An 18,744-nucleotide genomic window follows, 5' to 3' on the forward strand; every position below is an offset into this window, starting at 1 on the left:
TGCAGTTGTTTCAAACAGCATTTATTCTTGTATGAGAAAATATTGTCTCAGGCAGATTAACAGATCTTGCAGTACAATTCAAATGACAAGATCAAAAAATCTCCTGTGCCACCAAGAAAAACAAGAAAAGCTCATGTAGGCGTCACTGCTGCCTACAGAGCTCAGGTCTTGTGCCACCTCACTTCTAGAGAATATGTTCTGACATGTTGGTGAATACCATCACTATTACAAAGAGCTACGTAGCATCATACATAAATCTTTTCAATATTTTACTTTTTAAATAACACTCTCAACTGCCACAAATTATAAATTAAAATCTAAATTTGATTTTTGCATTCCTTAAATTACTTCATGTAAGCCAATATAAACATACATTTACATATTTACAAAACTATACACATGCACCTTTACTACACTGAGGCTGTATACATATATGTATATACTGTATACACACACACAAGCTTTTTGCCACACATATGGCTCCAGGAGTCACCGATCCTACAAGTTTTTTTCATCTTTTTTTTTTTTTTAAAAACAGACCGATTGTGCTTTTCAAGTCATTTCAGCCAGATTTGCAAATAATTGCAAGTTTTTCAGTGAGTGATTGCAGTAGACTTCGTTATAATAACCACTAAATAATCAGCTTCACCTCTGTAGTGGCGTCACATCTTACTAACCAAGTAGCTGCACCAGGTACTCATTCTAGTATCATAATACAGTTTCACAATATGGAAAAATAAGTAAAAACCTCTCAAGTCCCACCCAAAACACATCATAGCTGGACTAAAAGTTCAAGAGTGTTTGCACTGGCAGCCATTTGACCAACATTTATCAGTATTTCTACTACTTTGAGTTGTTCTATTGTACTGTACTTCCAATTCTCAGAGCCACTGAATAAAATGTGTACACACCCAAACATCTAGGAATGAAACGTAGAACCAGTTATGCTTCCTTTCAGGCTTAGCTTTAAATTCAGTGTCACTGCCAGCTCTAGCAAGTTTGACATATTTGTTTTTGAATAATATTTCCAACAGTAAGTAAAAGGCTAGAGTCCATGTGATTCAATGGAGGGAAAATTTGAAATATAGGTTATTATAAGTTTATGGAGTAAACGAGTAGTAATTCAGCAGTAATTTGCAAAAGGAAGCAGGAGTGCTTCAGAATGACGATGTAGTGTCAACAGCACGCCTTCTTCAGAGCTTAAAGGAAAAGCAAAAGAACATTTTATTTTTCACTTTGGCCTTCTTTCCAAGTTACTACTATTAACTTGTTTGCCTTACATTTATCAAGGCGTCTTGAGCAGCAGAGTATACCACCTCTGCAGATTTAAGTGCATAAGCTACATAATGATCTATTTCTTAGTTTGGTGCCTTTTTATTTGGAAAATACTGGTAATATTAAATGTTTTATTTAATATCACCAGTATCACTTAGAAATATCAAAGACAAAATTTTCATCCATAACTGTCAAAGCTAAATTTCTCTGGAGTCCAGATATGACATGAACATTAAGTGGGACTTTTGCACTTCAATAAACACAGTGACATTTCTATGGCAATTACAATCTAAATATGTTTTGAATCAAGACAGTCCCTTTCACAATTAAATATTTACACTTTTCTCACTTGAGTCTTGACTCACTTTGGCCTAAAATAATAAACTTTATATGAACACATAGCAACAGTGGTTGTGTAAAACCTTTTTTAAAAAAAATTACTTGAATAAATGAACAAATTCATCTACAAAAATATGTTCAAGCACCTTTTCTCTCCATTTTAAAAACCAGAGCATCGGGTCTAAACAGAAAACCTTTTAATACCATCAACTGCTGGAAATGTTGGTAATCCCTAATTGTACTTTTCCACTTTTTAAGAGCGTTGATGAAGCTTCTATACATATAACCAGGCAGCCTGTTTAAGATGATGAAATGTTTCAGCTAAAATTTATATAAAATTGGAAGGAGTGAAGTTAAGATTTCCTCTCACGTGGTTTAAATGTACTATGGCTCGGTCATACGCAGTGTGTACAGACTTGCGAACACTGGGTTTCTTTCCTTCCATTAAGCGCAGTTTGTCTACAGTGTCATCCATCCCCAGCGGCAGTAGTTTATTACGAGGGAGCCATTGCCTGAAAACCAAGAGGGACAATTTTCAAAGTGAGCAAGACTACTCCCGCTTGTTGTGAAGTTCAGTGTTAGGTTTATCCTGCTTGTCTGAATCTTACCAAGTTCTTTTGGTGTCAAAGAAGAGCACTAAGAAGAGCTTTTCGCCTTCGTCCATTTGTCTCCAGTCGCCCAGTTTAAGTACCTCCACAGGAGGCACTGGAATGGGGATGCCGTTATGCAGAAGCCCTTCCTGGGGCATATCTGGGTCAACAATCTGTAACAGTAATTTATGTCAGTTACTGTACATTGAATAATTATACCCATCTATGCATAAAGTAAAAGATTTAATCCATTCTCACCATTGCTGGGTATGACGGATATCCTCTGCATTTGGCCCAAACTAGGTCCAGTGGCGCAAGCTCTGTCTCACTATCTAAAGACAGAAGTGTAGACTTTCCTGTGAACAGGATATTCCAATATATACAATTAATTTGTATTCATGACAGCTCTTGAGCCCAAACTTTAAACTGAACTGAACTGAACATAAAAATACTAAACTTTTGTTTTTTGTGTGTATAATCTTGCATTACACATCCAATAAGCACACAAAAACAGTGGCATTTCACTGTAGTTTGATTGCCCTTTCTTCATACACACCAGACCCAGAGATGTCTCCATTCTCACTGCCAGGGACTTTGGCCAGTGCAGGTTTACCCCGACTACGTTTGGGTGGGGAGACACTACAGCTGTAAACAATAGGAGAGAAAACATTTAAACCTGCAACAACAGATTTATAAAATGTCAGACAAGTTGTGAACACAACCTTTTAAGTTTATATTACACTCTAGTTAAAAGCAGTTGGTTATATACACATCCAGCAGATACAAAGCAATATTAGCAGTCATTTGGAGTCATGTTTGTTTTTCTGCGATCAGGCTATAATTTTCTGTCAAAGTGATTCACTGTTAATATAACAATATTGATATTAGCAGCTTTAAGGTAAAATTCACTAGCAACAAAGATTATGAACCTATCCATACTCACTTTAATGTTTGGTCGTCATCATCATGGTCTGCAGAGTTGTGCTTTCCATTTGTGAGGCCTAACACAAACACAAATGAAATCATGACTGATATGGACTTCATGAATCTCAAGAGTCTTTCTCAGAATTGAAGCGATCCATTTTGTCCGTACCTGCTTCCCTGGGTGGTGGAGGGAGTTTGTCTGCGTCATTTTCTGAGCTGAGGCCTCTGGACCTCAGGTGGTGCGAGGAAGGAGAGGGAGGTGCAGGGGAGGCATTTGGACTGGGAGGTAAAGTGGTGATGTTGGTCACACCGGGTGAATTTGGACTACCAGGGGTGCTCTCCAACCCATTGGTTTTACCTTCAGACGATTTCCCATTCTGCTGTGGTGGGGACTTGTTTTTTGCCATCCGTGCCCCATTTTTAGCTTTCTTAAACAGAACAGACGTACGACGACCAACCCCCGCCAAAGGTATGGTTGGGGGTGTTCCCAGCGGTGTAACTTCGTGAACAGCTTCCGGTTGTGAAGATGGTGTTTCACCGACTTCAGCCTCATCTTCACCTTGGCTTTTGCTCCCACTGCGGGATGATCTCTGGCGCTTGTATGAGCGCCCTGGTGACCTTCGGCCTCCAGTTACAATACCCAGGACAGGAGGCTCGAGAGGAGCATCTCCTGGCAGTGGTGAAGACACTGGGCAAGTAAGTTCTAGCACAGGTGGAGAGTCATCTGCATCAAAGAGAAATTTATTTCAGGATCATAAATAAAGCTGAAATAATTAGTCGAATCTTAACAAAATCTCCAAAAGTTCACTGGCTGCAGTCTCTGTTTTATATCACTGTAAATTGAATATGTTTGGGTTTTTGTTGGTTGGTTGGATAAAGTAAGACATTTGAAGACATCGTATTGGACTCTGGGAAATTTTAATGGGCATAATTCTTCACTATTTTACATGTTGGAGACAAAATGATTAATCAGTTTATCATAAACTTAACCAGAAGATTAACTCATATTGAAAATAATTGTCAGCTGCAGCACTAATCTTCAAAAAAATATCAACAGTTCAGTGCAGCCAAACCGCATCATTGAAAAGTAACTAAAAATCATTTTACCTGTCCCAGAGGTGGACACTGCAGTCAAAGGTCCATTATCCACAATATTTGTCTTCTTTTCCTTCTCCTGTTCCTCCTCTTCTTGCTCCTCCTCCTCTTCTTCCTCTTCTTTTCCATCATCATCTTTGTCATTACCATTCACAGACTGAGTGTTTTGCTGCTGCTGGTTCACCTTCTGTCTGAGAGTGTTGATCTCTCGGCGCAGAAGCCTAATGCGCTTGGTTCGTCCACCGCTGGTACGCATGGATGTAACCATGTCCAGTTTATCCAGCAAGGCCTTTAGTTGTTCGTCTGTGGTTAAGTGCAGTCTGTTCTCTGGGTCCAGCAGAGAGTCCACTGAGGAAGAAAAGGGCATGAGAATAGTTGAGGCATGTGGGTTATGTTCATAAAGAAATAGCTAGTTCCCATTCTCAACTCACCGTCATCCCACGTACAATGGTAGAAGCCATGTTTGTTTGGAGCCTCAGGGAGATGCATGCCGGTGTTGGGGTCCAGGCCAATGCTTTGAGACTGCCTGTGTGCATGGCGGAGGATGGCTCCACCCACCTCCCGCAGCTGTAAAGCTGTCTTGTGAAACATGGTGTCCTTGGAGTTGTACTTGAGGCAGTTAGTAATCATAAGGTCAAAGTCCTTCTCTAGGTCGGTGATGGAGCAGTAGGCATGTCCCTCCAGTTTGGTACGCATGGTGGAGAAGTCCATGGGTTGGGAAATAAACTCCAAGTAATCTGGGACCTCAGTGAATCATTATAATCAGAATATTAGCTGAGTCATAATAAAGACAAAGAAATGTGTTGCTGATTGAAAACTGTATTTAAGTAGATTGTTTTCAAACTGCACCAACCTCTGACAGATTGACGGGCTCAGAGAAGATTTTGGCCGTGTCCTTCTCTTGCAGTTGGTCCAAGGTGGATCGGAGAAGCGTCAACGCTGGAGTCAACTTCAACTCAAGAGCAGCCTGCTGAATTTTCATCTGAAGAGATGATGTAAACACACAGGGGAGAGGAGAGGAAATACAAGGTCACTCTTTAAAGGTTCAAATGAATCATGAATGCTGAAGAGAACATAGATTACAGCTGTCTCTAACACTTATTTTCATTATCAATTCCTCTGCCTATTATCTTTTCAATTAAATTATTAATCATTTTGTCTATAAAATGTCAGAAAATAGTAAAAGATTCCAAGGTAACTTGTTTAAATTGCTTGTGATATTCAGATACTTATCATAGATGACTACAAAACAAATCTGCAAATATTCATGTTTGAGAAGTGACCATCAACTAATTAATTAATTGACAAATTATTGCAGCTCTAACAGAGATGTTTGTAAATGGTAACACTGATAGGAGTCTTGTAAAAAAATACCCAAAATAATTATAGCCTGTCTCATGCCTCACACTTCCTCTGTAACGCACCTGTTCTCTCTTTAGCCTCTCTCTCTTGCGGATCAACTCCACCAAAAGTCTGGCTCTTTCAAGGTCTTGCCTCAACTTTTGCCAGTATCGAAGCTCCTCTCTCGCAGCACACAGCTTCTCGTCGGGCTCCCTCTGGACACAAAGGAACAAGTACAAAGAGATCAGTTTTCTGATTCAGCTTTGAAGTCCATTATAATTAACATTGTATTTTATCATCTTAACCACTGCGGATAAATCTTATTTTTTTCCCCTGCACTTGTTGGTTAAAACAGCTTAAACCATTGCCTGGCATTATAAGTGAGTGAGCAATAGATTGAAACTGGCATTGACAACTTTTTACACGCTATCGCCCTCTGCTACAACGAGATGTCTACAACAAAGATGACAGAACAGCGAGGGCATGCGTGGAAGCTTGCCATCCATCTGAATCCGCTATTGCAAAGTGTGATGTCTGGGCTTATGCTTGATTTCAGTGTGTGAGAACACAAACATGGTGTGAGCGCCATGACTGACTCTGTTCTGAACAGACTTTATTGGTTCTCCGAATCCCTGATTTTCTAATGATAAACCAAAGGTACAACATAACAATATATCTAATATTTTGCCGCAATTGCAGTTATTGCACTTAAGTAGAAAAGATTTTATTCTATAATTTTCCTTTTGAAACACATACTGTCCCCAAATTTCTCTGCTCACCTGCTCTGCAGTCCTGTGGGCCTGTAGATGGGAATGAAGTCGACGTATTAAAGGCATCCCATTTCGTGACTGACGTTTCAGTAACCAGTAGTTATGAAGCCTCTGCATGAATTGATTCTTTCTCTGGACTTCAGCTCCTGTGCAGATCTTGTTTAGCCTGTGAAGATGTAAAAGTTGCTTATTAAAACCTGTGCGGTAATACTGGAGGTCATAATGACACCCCTGAGATAAGGTCATTTAAAATATCAATACAGACATTTTACAGACTTTTACATTTATTGATTAATTTCACTGGGTCAAAACCAAATTACATAAAAGTGATGTTTCCTATCGATCGCTGGAAAGATAAATAACCTCTTTTACACTACAGTAACATTATCTGGACATGCTGGGTTAAATAAATTCTCACAATATTCAAATGTCACACCTGTGAGAGGGGATCTGAGGCACGAGCAGCACAGGCACATTTGAGCGACGTGTCGACCCACCAGACCCTTTTGTATTCTTCTTTTTCTGGCCTTTGACAGGCTTCTTGTTTGGTGGTGAGGGGGGTCTTTGAGTATATGACCTCTGACCCCGGTTCCCTCTGCCCCCTACCAGTCTTCCTTCAACCGACTCGTCTCCTGACCCGTCCCGCCGAAACCCAACAGGGGAGTGATGCTCACAGAAAGCAGTCTTCTTCACAGAGAAGGTGGTACCGTTGACGCCCGTCTCCCGGACTGGATCTATCTTCATAAAGAGGCCAGCCTTCTGGGCGCAGGTAACATGAAAGGCCCTGTAACAGTTGGCTTTGTGGCACTGAATGGATGCTCCTCTGCCTTTCTGCTTACACAGGTAGCAGGTGAGCTTCCAGCGAGCAGGAGGGATGTTCTTGACCCCCTCAACAGGTTCTAAAAACACTGTGTTGGCAAAGCACACCTCCGGGATCCATATGGCACAGACAACATGAGCCCAACGTCCATCACTTGTCTGTTTGAAGGCACCTCCTCGGTTGGGACAGAGCACACAGTCTACAGGACGGGAGGGGGACTGCAGGCAGCAGCGGCACAGCCACTGGCCCTCAGGAACGTAGGGCACACCATAACACTCCTGGTGGACGGCCAGATTGCAGATGTCACAGAACAGGATGACATTACTGTTGAGACATTCGTCATCCAGGCAGACACAGCAGAAAGCGTCCTCATCGACTGCACTCTGGGACAGAGCCTGGCTACGGGACTCCAGGATAGACTCCCTTTCCAGACGATCAATCAGTAGCTCAAAAGTGTCTGGAGATACAGAGGCATGACCGTCAGACACCCTCTTCTGGTTCACCATCTCCAGCCAGGCCAGGTCCTCCTCGTCCATGTCATACTCAGCCACACTGTCCTGTTCCTCCCCTGACTTTTCTATGTAACGGTAGTATGCTGTAGGGAGAGGAGGCGCCTCTGAAGGGCAAACTGAACTCAGCACACGGAAGGTGGGCTCGGGCAGTGGGCTTTGGTTAGGTGGGTGCTGGAGGGAATTGGTAGCACCTGTGTGCTGCTGGGAGCCAGACCGTTGGTTCTGATGAGATGGATTTTTACCACTCCTCCTGCTTTTACTGTTTGAGGGTTTTCTACACGATCTGGTTTTACTCTGCGTTTGCTCACTGTTCTCCTTATTGCTGTTGCACTCAGCAATGTCCTGGGCCATCATCTCGTCCTCAGTTATAACCGGCAGAGGATCTGTGATGTTAATCCGATGGAGCCTTCCATCTAGGTCCACTTCCACTATTTTCTGTGCCTGAGCGTATGTCAAAGTCTCCCTGGATGGAGAGAGCTGCAGTCTGTAGGGCGAGGGGGGCCGCAACTGGCCAGACGATCCCCTGCCCCTTCCTCTCCCTCTGCCTCGACCCCTACCCATGTTGAGTCCGCAAACAACTGTCTCACATTCCCACCTCCTCACCTTCCGCATGGGAGTTTACACCAGCTCCCTAACAGATGAAAAGAAAAAAAAAATTGCTGTGATTTAAGTTACTGTCTCAACACCAGTTTCTACTTTGTTCCATAATTGAAGGAGATATACAGCAGCTGTTTGAAGCTGTGGAAAATATGAAAGCTGTGATAGAAACAATCTTTGTAGTGAGTATCATATTGTTTGCACAGTGAAAAATGGGGGGAAAAAAAATATTTTCCAAAGTACTATGTAGACAATTTGTCTTGTGTTTGTTCAGGTATAACAGTCAGATAAGATGAATGTTACATCTAATTGAGGGGACTTTTTTTAGCTTCGGTAAAGTAATCCATGATGCACTTCAGTCCTGTTGGGTGCTATTGCTTTGTCATTATTGTAATGTAGATGTTGTTTGTACTCCCTATCAAGTAATCATGGTCTTGATTCTATAAAATCTGAGATCTGAATTTATTGGTAAATAACTATTTTGATGTCTGCTATCACACCCACTGATTGATTAGTTGATATAAAGTATAATTTGTTGCTCTGACATCCATCTGTCCAATATGAGCCACTGTGGGGCTGTGGCTACCAATGTATGTTTGGGAGAACATTATTTTGGGCAAACCTCCCTCTTATCACACCATGGTAACTTTAATTTTACCTCCTTGCTGTTCAATGTTACTGGGGTAAGAGAAAGAAGCCAAAAAACAGTGGTTAAAATGTTATAAACGAGTAATAATTAATAAATTGGTTACAAAATTGTATTATATTTTCCCCTCAAAGCTTGTTTTATATTCCCTTGTGTGCCTATAATGGATTTCTTTTTTTCATGATTTATCATATTCATGTACTGCCATCTGATTTAGCAATATTGGTAAGATCTGTTTATTCGTCTCACTCCTGGACACAAAGGGGTCAACTCTGGTGCTACTGTAATAAACATACAGCATGTTACCTCAAGTACTCCTGCTGCACAAACACAACTACAGCAACTTGTACTGCTTGCATACATGCAGCTCAGCTCTCTCTCCATTGGTCCAATCAGGAGTCTGTAACACTGCCATGTTTCTCTCAGCCCAATGACATGGCAGCATCCTCTATTTTTTCCTTGTTGCTGTGCGTAGTTCGGTTGAAGAGCGCTAAATACCAACCCGAGTATCTAACATCTGTCAGCCATTTTAGGCGCACAACAGCAGAGACAACATTTGTATTGCAAGTTGATTAGCAGCCCAATTATACATGCCAAAAGCAACCAGAAAGCAGATGCACTGTATGCACCGTGCCTAAATGCATAAATTAATTGCATTTATACATTAGATCACGACAGTGCCAATGTGCAACGTTTCGGGCATTGCTTTGTACTCAAGACCCCTGCAAAAATATTGTCTCTTGCTGATGTGAAAACGTTACTCGATCGGACGGGACACACAGAAGTCGTGTAACAAAACAGCAGAATTTCTAAGCAACGCCGAAAATACTGTAAATATCAGTGTCGTTTACCTTGTAAAATCGTCCTCTGCAGTGCGAGTGCCAAACAGAATTACTGCACCTAGCTAAATGTCAGCTAGTGACAGACTACAACCAAGGCGGACATGCTAGCCGTTAGCTTAGCTAGCCGGTAATTTCAGGAGCGACAGCGTCATCTTCAGCACTTCACTTCTCCGCTGTGACTTCGGTCAGACACACAAACTCGACCCGGTCTCATAGCTGTGCTTTAAACCTTTCAAACGATGCCTGTTAGCAACTTGGGGGCAGCAAAATCCCGAAGATATCAAATTAATGTACCTTGGATGAGGCTAAATATTCAGTCAAGATGGCTTGAAAAAATACGCCCCTTTGGAGAAAACCACCTCAGCCAATAGTAGGTCGCCGCCTCACCTCGCACGCAACGCGCACCGAGCTCTGATTGGTCAAGCCGATAAACTGAATTCATCGAACTCAGTCTAGAGCTCAACACAGAAAGAAGCGATGGGAAAAACAACGACATAGATATTCCGCGCCTTATGGCTTCATCTTCATTTCTCCCCAGATCCCATATTGTACCTGTTACACACCTGTTATTTCTAGGTAAGCATGAGAAACAAACCTGTAATTTAAACAATCCAGTATCCAAGTATAATAACAACATAATATGAAGAAAACAATAATCAAATACTTGTTCACGCATTTGCCTATATTTCTAATATACAAGGGCTTTGCAAAATAGATTGCTGTAGTCATAGAAACACTGATATCATATCTTATTCATTTGGTGAAGTCTTCCATTTATACTAATACATTTCATTTCAGGCTGCAGGGGCTGCAGCTAAATAGTATTTTCATTACTGATTAATGTGCTTATTAATTAGTCTACTAATTGATTAATTGTTTTGTCAGAAAATAGAGAAAAATGCTGATTATAACTTCTCAGAGCCCAACGTGACGTGAGATCAACAGCCCAAAACCCTCTTGTCTAGTTACTAGCTTTTCTGCAGCTTGTATCACATAGTCTTCAACAGTGGATGGAGTTTGCACAGTTCTAATAAAGGTGAATCTGTTGGTTCTGTATCTGCCCAGTAGCTGGTATTGTTTCATCCACATCACTTGTAGTACTTCTTGGCCTGGATTAAAAGTGGAACCTTGGGAAACATTGACAAAGCAAGTCTAACAAAAGCTTCAGCTTTTTGTGGAGCTTTCAATAAAAGAATGAGCTGTTGTGAATGAATTCTTAAGCCAGCACAGATAAAAAGTCTAAAAAAGTGCTGCAGATGAAATTGCAACAGTTACAGAACTCACATGTCAACAGATCCATCTGTGTGCAAACTCTGTCAGCTAATGAAGACTGGGTGATATTTTTGAAAGCTCTAAGTGGACCTTGAGTTGGGTCTGTTTTATCAATCAGTAGGATCTGCTTTCAAAGTCTTGCCCCCATTTTTTCTAATTTATATTTTGTTGGCCTAATATAAGTGAAAGTTAAATATTTTGTCCAAAAATAGCCTTTTTATCTGACCTGTGTATCAGATATCCTACCTATATGCCTCTGTTGCTGGGTAACTGCATGTGTATGCACTGAGAGCCTCTGTAAACCAACATTACATTTATTTCATTTTAACTTACCTGACACATAAAATGGATTTTGCATTATTCTCTTTTTTATTACATTACATCAGGAGTCTTAGGTTATGTCCCCTCAGTATTGTTTCTGGGAATTTTAGGACTGTTTTAGGAGGGGTTCAAATTCTACAGTTACAGGCAAACTATATTTCTTTAGAGGTGGATTAAATGACAATTGTAAATTAATAAAGAAAAAAACAAATCAAAATACAGATTTATGTATATATGTGTGTGGTTCAATGTATGCTCCTGGAAGTGTCTGTTCTTTGAAACTGAGTTTTGACCATAATATATGGAGATAACATTTACAGAAAATGTAACTGATCAATTGACCAAATAATAAAATATAATGTGGAATCAGTCTTTCTGATAAGGTGAGTTGCCAAAAATTCTTCCATTAGAATAACTGCAGTTAATTTTGTAACCTTGTGGTTCAATTGGTACAAGATTAAACAGTAATGTTATGGGTTTGTGCTCCATCAAAGCCAACAATGATTTTTGTTAAATGAACTTCCTCCACTGGCAGGAGAAGATGCACTTACTTCAAATTGCAGCAGGATCATTTGCCCGTGCTAAGATAAAGTCATTTTACCATGCCAGCAGGCTTTTTTTAAATTTATTGATGTATTATCACTCATTTTATAGTGTCCACAATCCAGATTAAACTGTGATGTGCTTATATCAAGCTATATCTACCTGCAACCATATAGAGTAAGACAATTGGTTTAGATGTGAATGGTAAAATACAAATTCAACTAAAACAAACAAACACACAAACAGTACTAGAACAGTCTTATTTTTATGCATGCCCCCTCCCATACTGTAAAATACATAGCTTACTGTATGTAGTCAGGTAGACGAGAGTTATTCAGAGAGCTAAACCTGTCAAAGAGGACCGTACCAAATATTGATTTTGAAACAAAAAACAAATCTTCAGTCTTGGTTAGCTTTAAACAGACTGGAAGGTTTTATGTATTTATGACATAAGAAAAGACTTTCTTACTTTTCTTAATTCAACACTTCACTGAGCCTCAGATATCTTCCCAGGGTCAGTGTGCACTCTCCTCAATAGGCGACTAGTTTTATGTTCAGTTCTTTGCAAGAATATCTTCACTCTACATCTTTTTTCTCTTTGTGTTACAACATTTGGATTTTTGTTTGTGGCATCGCAAGATTTAAGCCAATCTGTTTTTTACTTTAAATGAGGAGAGGGAAATGTTGTCTTTCAAAGGCTGATGCTGGCTTGTTAACTTCTGTATACATATATAAACTTATACTGAGCTTTTTGAGGCTTGACATAAACATCTCCAAAAGAGACCAAAACCCAATAACATTCATATTTGTGTTAGTCTCCATTAATCTGTATTCAGGGGCGTGGCGGCCTCAAGGTTAGAGATGCAAACGTGTGACTGGAGGGTCACAGGTTCATTTCCAAGACTAGCAAATCTGGCTGGGAAAAGTGAAAAGAAGCCTCTCCCTCATCAGCACTACTGTGGTGCTCTTGAGCTACGCCCTGAACCTAAACTGCTCCAGTGGCCAATAGGTCAGACCGTGTACTGACTGTTGTACTGGGCAGCTTCCAGGTGTGAATCTGTGTAACTGTGTGAATGTGGTCAGTGTGTTGCTGTAAAAGAAAAACTGCCTCCTAGTGAAACTACCCTGAATAAATAAAGGTTAAAAAATTCAATGTACTTCTTCAACAGTTATACTTTATGTATACAGTAGCTTCCTGTAAGTGTAATACATACATTGTGTGACAGCCGCCTCTATAGCTTCATGAGCTTCAAATATTCAACTTTGTTCACATGTAATGTAAATATCACAAAACCCATGATACTTAGCTAAAGTACAATACATGTATTATGTTACTGCTCTCTAACAAGATGATGTGACTCAGATGCTTTTTTATTCATTTATATTATTAAGATATTCTATGGGTCATTCTTAGTACAAATCACCACATTTTAATCCATACTGGAAGCTGTATGTTCGTACTTCACGCTGCTTCTCCCCAACCCTTCAAAATTCTTCCACTTTCTCCACCCACAAACACTTCGTTGGCTGTCTTAACACATTTGAATCTGAAAAACTTCAGATCACGCTGCATTACTGGGGTCTGTCTGAAGCCTGACGTGCCAATCCAGCAGTCACATCTTGGACTCTCGTCAGGTAAGGACATTCATCTTCTGTATGTTCTCTTCACCGATTTTCAGTTTTTAAACTATTTAATGTAATGGTTTGAATCACATTTTTGCATTTGTATCAAGAAAGATCTCAACATACATTTATTTCAGTTTATCCATGTGATCATTCTGGTGCACCATCAACCTCTAACTGTCTATTTTTAACTCTTAGGATGCAGATCAGCAGAAACAAGATGCTGTTTGGCTTCTTTGCACTGTCCTTTGGGTTTTTCCTGGAAACGGGAATCTGTGCTGCAGGTAAGGGAATTTTATTCATCTTAGGTTTGTACTTATGCAGAAATAGAGCAATTTAACAGATTTCACCAGGGTTGTTAGACAATGCTGACAATTGTTTTGTTGTTTTTTTACCTCAAATGTATAAAGTGATTGAGTGTACGCTGATGTAGAAGTCGGTCTGATTGACAACATTAGAAAAAAAGAAAAGAAAAAAAATTGGTTTCTGGACACTAATATTTCTAAGTTTGACCCGGTCACTGCATTTGTAATTCAGTGTGGTGGCAGCTTGCTTTTTACTTGTGCCAAATTCCTCATGTTTTCACTGCTGGATTTGGTAGAAATTTCTCAGGCTTGACAAGACATAAATACATAGACTGTCAAATCGGATGAATATCAAAGTGTAGTGCCACATCCTGTCCAACTCTTGTAGAAAAACAGACAAGGAAGCAAGCCAGTAGACACTGTCACAAAAAATGGCAATAAATCAACTCTATGGAGCAAACAAAGACTCTGTGTTCAGAGTGGCCAAAAAGTGACAGGGGCTTGAAGAGCTTGTATACGTGTCATCTTTTGAAAAGGAGGATCTGATGGTTGTCAGGATCACCCCGTGGTGATGGATCCCTGAGGCCTTGGCCTGAATTGAGGCTTTTGATACTCTTTGACTGCCCTCCCATCCCACAGTGCCATGGCACTGAGACTCTTTGAATTAACACACTGCTCTAAATAGATTGTGGTCTGCAAAATGTTTTCAAGTAGAAAAGGAGAGTGGCCAGATCTCTAGGATACCGGAAACCAGTTGTGGCTAGAAGGTCAAGTCATGTACCCCAAAATTCACCTCAGACATCTCTGCGTGTCAGAGCAAAGTCTGAAGACGGCCCCTACACAAATGAGTCGCTCTCTTACTGTAATGTATCCTCATTATTTGTTGTGTCCTCATTCCATCCCAACTGTTCAGTTTTCATAGACAAGATGATTTATACAAGATTTATTATACATTTTTGATAATGTTTCACCCCAAGAATGAGGTAACATTTACATTGTCTGCATTTTATATTGCATTTTCAACCATATCAAAAAACAACTAAGCTATAAATGCAAAAATACTATTAGCAAGAGTCTACATCCATGCTAGCTTATTTTGCAATGCTTTTAAACTAGATACTAATGTCAGTAAAGTCACCATCACCAAAATCCTTTGTGCCAATCCATCCTGTAGTTATTAAGATATTTCACCAGACATTTGAGAACTAGGACCTGTCGTTGGTGCTAGATAATAAGTCAGAGGATCAACAAAGACAAAGGGATTCATCCTCTGGTGGCCACGAATGTCTGTATAAAATTTCATGTTTATCCAATTAATAATTGTTGAGACATGGTTGTGTAAAAGATACTTTTGAGAAAAATTATGAAAGGTTTGGGAGCTACTAATCCAAACGTTATTGCATTAACTTGCTCCTTACTCTTCCCCCTCATCATCAGTGCAATCTGAGCTGAGAATCACAACTATAAAGGTAGTTTTATCTTTACCTTTCTGACTCTTAATACTTAAGCTTGTCACTGTGAATACAAGATCAAAGATAAAGCACATTTTACTGATTATCTTTTAACATTTTTCCTTATAGCAAGAGCCATATACAATTTCCAAGGGCACTCAGCTGGAAGGCTTTTGCATGGACCTGCTGTCTGAAGTTGCCAAGAAACTGGGCTTTAAGTACAGAGTGCAGCTGGTGAAAGATGGTTCGTACGGCAGGCAAGATGACAATGGGAACTGGAATGGGATGATTGGAGAGGTGGTGAGAGGGGTGAGTATATGAAAACTGACATTTGAAGGAGTCAAAGGACAGCAGAGTACTCTGTAGAAGCTTGAGTCGTCGAGCTGGCAACTGTTGCATTCAAAATAAGTCAATATGTGGCGGGGTTGTTGGTTAAATTAAAAACTCTTCAACCCCTTAACAATTTTCTATAAATGTATGTCTATAATATCTTCTTACACACGTTCAATGTTTTGATGCATTCCCCTGCAGGAGGCAGATCTTGCGATCGCTCCACTGACTCTCACTGCAGCCCGTGAGAAAGCCGTGGGGATGACCAAACCGTTCATGCAAACAGGAATCAGCATCCTGCTGAGGAAGGACATCTCGGAGGGATCGGGCTTCTTTGATTTTCTGACCCCCTTTACAGCTGAGACCTGGGTCGGCATCCTCATTGCCTATCTGGGGACTGCTGCAAGCATCTTTATAGTTGCCAGGTTGGTAATGCAAGAAGTTGAATCTTTCATCTATTTATCGTTGTTTACTGATGGGGTTGTATATGGATTTAAATGTGAACATCTACTTATTTTCTGGGGATATTTCCACATTTTTGCAAGCAGTGGAGTGGTGTTACATTAATGATTCTTTTTATTTTTTTACGTGACTGCAGAATCAGCCCGTGTGAGTGGAGTCAGCCTCAGAGTGAACAGAACCGATTCAGCTTCCTCCACAGCCTGTGGTACACAGCTGGAGCTCTGACTCTTCAAGGTAAACAGCAAAACCAGACACTTCGTATGCCAACACAGCAAATGGAGAGGAGAGTCTCTGTACTACTCATTTGTTTCTTTTTATCTGCAAAACTTCTCTTTCTCATATAGAATAACATTTCTTCCTTGTGTTCCTTTTCGTGTTGTCAGGTGCTGGTCCTCACCCCAAAGCTCTTTCAGGTCGTGTCATCTGCTGCAGCTGGTGGTTTTTTACTGTTGTCCTCCTGGCTTGTTATTTCTCCAACCTCAGCTCCTCTAAGAGCTCTGAGTCAGCTCAGCTGATGGTGAAAGGATTTGAGGACTTGGCCAATCAGGACACAATTGAGTATGGCTGCCTGGCTGGCTCTTCCACCCTTGCCTTCTTTAAGGTGAGAATGAAGATGTTGATCTCTCAGTTGTTAAGACTTGAAAGACAACTCGTGCATTGGATTACTTATCTCATGGCAGCTTTTATGCAATCCAATTATTATTTTCTCTTTCATCCAGAATTCAAACAACCCAGTGTATCGCAGAATCTATGAACACATGGAGAGAACTAAGAGTTTCGTGTCATCTATGGATGAGGGGGTCCGGCGTGCAAAAGAGGGCAACTTCGCCTTTATTGGAGAATCTGTCTCTCTAGACTTGGCAGTGGCGCGGCATTGTGAACTGGTCAGAGCTCATGAAGTCGTTGGCATGAGAGGATACAGCATTGCTGCTGCGTTTGGTGAGGCTGCTCATTTTAAGACCTCTAAATAATTGAATTAAAAAGAAAAATGTTGAAATAGTGTAGCTAACATTACACCTATCAATTTCCTCAAGGTTCTCCTTTGATAAAGAACCTCAGTGTGGCAATCCTTCAATTGAGTGAAGCTGGAGAGCTGGCTTACCTGCGAAGCAAGTGGTGGGCCAGCAGCTGCATAGCAGACAGGACCAAGTCTTCACCTGTGCAGCTGCACAGCCTCAAGGGGATGTTCCTGGTTCTTTCCCTGGGCTTGGGGCTGGGAGCACTGTTGGCTGTCCTGGAGCTCACCTCTAAGAGTCGCAGGGGTGCAGTGGAGCAGAGGGTATTTGCAAATGCATTCACAAATCACATTACTGCTGACAAAAAAAAACAAAAAACCTTCATCGCCAAAGTGTTAACTTTCCAGAAACTAATGCAAGTAGTATTGTTTTCAGCTTGACAATGTGCATTTGTGTTTATACAGTAGGATTTGAAACTCTTTCATAAGCCTTGAGACTGCAGCCTTTGCTGAACCATTTAAAGACATTAAAAATTAATTATAATGAACTTCTGGTTGTTAAACCAGTCAGGAGCCGACATCACATTTAGTTTTTGTCTACGTATAGCCCAATTTATAAGTCTGTTGAAGATGTGGTTCATAAACACTACATATCTTGGCATCTAACTCCAACATTAGCAAATCCATTGAGTCACCTCCTAGATTCTGCCACAAGAGGGTGTCTGACATAAGAGACTAGTTAAATCTGATGTGCCAATAACACCCAATAACATCCCCAGTGGTAATTTTCCTTGTCATAATTGTGTATGATGTAACTTTCTGATCAGAGGTAATAAGTTCACTCATCCTTCAATTGACAGGGGCATTTTTGTTAAAGGTAGAATCACATATCTGGGCACTTTAATTCTTTTTGTAATATGATTTATTTTTAGTGCAGTTTGTTTTGTTCTAAAAGCTCCTTCTTGGTATGAGTCTGGCCACGTTCACATTAAATTCATCAACATATTGACACATTAACTGATTTATATTTTTATCTCTCCCTCAGAAATCCTGTTGCACTGTGCTGACTGAAGAACTGAGTCTGCGCTTGAGGACCAGCAATGCAAGCAGACCCCAGGAAAATGTAGACAAAGATAAAGAAAAGGCATAGAAATGATCTAGAAACATGTTTTTACCATGTTTGAAAACTGTGATCCTTTTAACTTTTAGTTTTTTTTCTTTTGATGACATTTGACAAACATTAGCTGAAGTGTAGGTTTTGAACTTTCTTACTTGAAAAGATACATTAGAAAATAAAAAAACTTGCATTTTTATTAAAAATAATTAGTTTATTGATTTTCAAGTACAAATGCTACAGTTCCAATGAAAAAGCAAACATTATAGTTAAAATATTACGAAAATAACTGTTGAAACCATTCTTGCTTAAACTTGAAAACTTTTTACTAACAAATAGGGATCATGTACTTTATGAGTTTTCTGTTACTTTTCTATGACTCTACATCATGCTGTTTTGTACAGTTGGCAATGGCATCAATTTCTTTTTAAAAAGTATTTCATGCATAAAAACTGTGTTGTTTGTAAACATTCCAGCAGCATGAGTACAACAGTGTGGATTGTAAACATTACAGCAGACCTAAAATAATAAAAAAAAAAAACTGTCTAATTGTGAAATTCTGCTTCGTGTCTTCCCATTTATCTAGAAAGAAAATCAGAACTACTTTGTGACTCAGT

At 40.1% G+C, this 18,744-nt stretch overlaps 2 protein-coding genes across 4 annotated transcripts; one reads left to right on the forward strand and one right to left on the reverse strand.

Annotated features, from left to right (window-relative positions):
• Positions 1-5: 5 nt before the first annotated feature.
• Positions 6-10,310, reverse strand: brpf3a (bromodomain and PHD finger containing, 3a). Of its 3 annotated transcripts, none has more exons than XM_056394548.1 (13): positions 9,761-10,310; positions 6,771-8,297; positions 6,344-6,500; positions 5,648-5,779; positions 5,077-5,205; positions 4,670-4,967; positions 4,236-4,571; positions 3,298-3,852; positions 3,148-3,205; positions 2,761-2,849; positions 2,463-2,560; positions 2,223-2,377; positions 6-2,126 (listed from the first exon to the last, which is right to left on the reverse strand). In XM_056394548.1, the coding sequence occupies exons 2-13, from the start codon at positions 8,276-8,278 to the stop codon at positions 1,943-1,945; spliced, it is 3,699 nt and encodes a 1,232-aa protein (XP_056250523.1). In that variant the 5' UTR covers positions 8,279-8,297; positions 9,761-10,310; the 3' UTR covers positions 6-1,942. The 3 variants fall into 3 exon arrangements, with proteins under 3 accessions (XP_056250523.1, XP_056250533.1, XP_056250514.1); XM_056394558.1 differs by having other exon boundaries at positions 2,463-2,536; positions 4,655-4,967; positions 9,761-10,309; XM_056394539.1 differs by having other exon boundaries at positions 4,655-4,967; positions 9,761-10,309.
• Positions 10,311-13,426: 3,116 nt separating this feature from the next.
• Positions 13,427-18,684, forward strand: si:dkey-183j2.10 (glutamate receptor U1). Its single transcript, XM_056394588.1, has 10 exons — positions 13,427-13,522; positions 13,709-13,794; positions 15,253-15,284; positions 15,396-15,575; positions 15,798-16,021; positions 16,195-16,292; positions 16,442-16,659; positions 16,778-16,997; positions 17,093-17,337; positions 18,059-18,684. The coding sequence occupies exons 2-10, from the start codon at positions 13,710-13,712 to the stop codon at positions 18,161-18,163; spliced, it is 1,407 nt and encodes a 468-aa protein (XP_056250563.1). The 5' UTR covers positions 13,427-13,522; position 13,709; the 3' UTR covers positions 18,164-18,684.
• Positions 18,685-18,744: the final 60 nt, after the last annotated feature.

Source organism: Seriola aureovittata, chromosome 2 (assembly GCF_021018895.1).
Source record: "Seriola aureovittata isolate HTS-2021-v1 ecotype China chromosome 2, ASM2101889v1, whole genome shotgun sequence".
NCBI lineage: Eukaryota > Metazoa > Chordata > Actinopteri > Carangiformes > Carangidae > Seriola > Seriola aureovittata.

Excerpts from the sequence above, each read along its gene's own strand:
- si:dkey-183j2.10 (XM_056394588.1), top strand. The coding sequence starts at position 13,710 with ATGCAGATCAGCAGAAACAAGATGCTGTTTGGCTTCTTTGCACTGTCC. Across the intron at positions 15,576-15,797 it reads TTGGAGAGGTGGTGAGAGGG|GAGGCAGATCTTGCGATCGC; the intron begins GTGAGTATATGA and ends ATTCCCCTGCAG. Across the intron at positions 16,660-16,777 it reads CCACCCTTGCCTTCTTTAAG|AATTCAAACAACCCAGTGTA; the intron begins GTGAGAATGAAG and ends TCTTTCATCCAG.
- brpf3a (XM_056394539.1), bottom strand. The coding sequence starts at position 8,278 with ATGCGGAAGGTGAGGAGGTGGGAATGTGAGACAGTTGTTTGCGGACTC. Across the intron at positions 5,780-6,343 it reads CCCACAGGACTGCAGAGCAG|AGGGAGCCCGACGAGAAGCT; the intron begins GTGAGCAGAGAA and ends CTTTGTGTCCAG. Across the intron at positions 4,968-5,076 it reads AGCCCGTCAATCTGTCAGAG|GTCCCAGATTACTTGGAGTT; the intron begins GTTGGTGCAGTT and ends TGATTCACTGAG.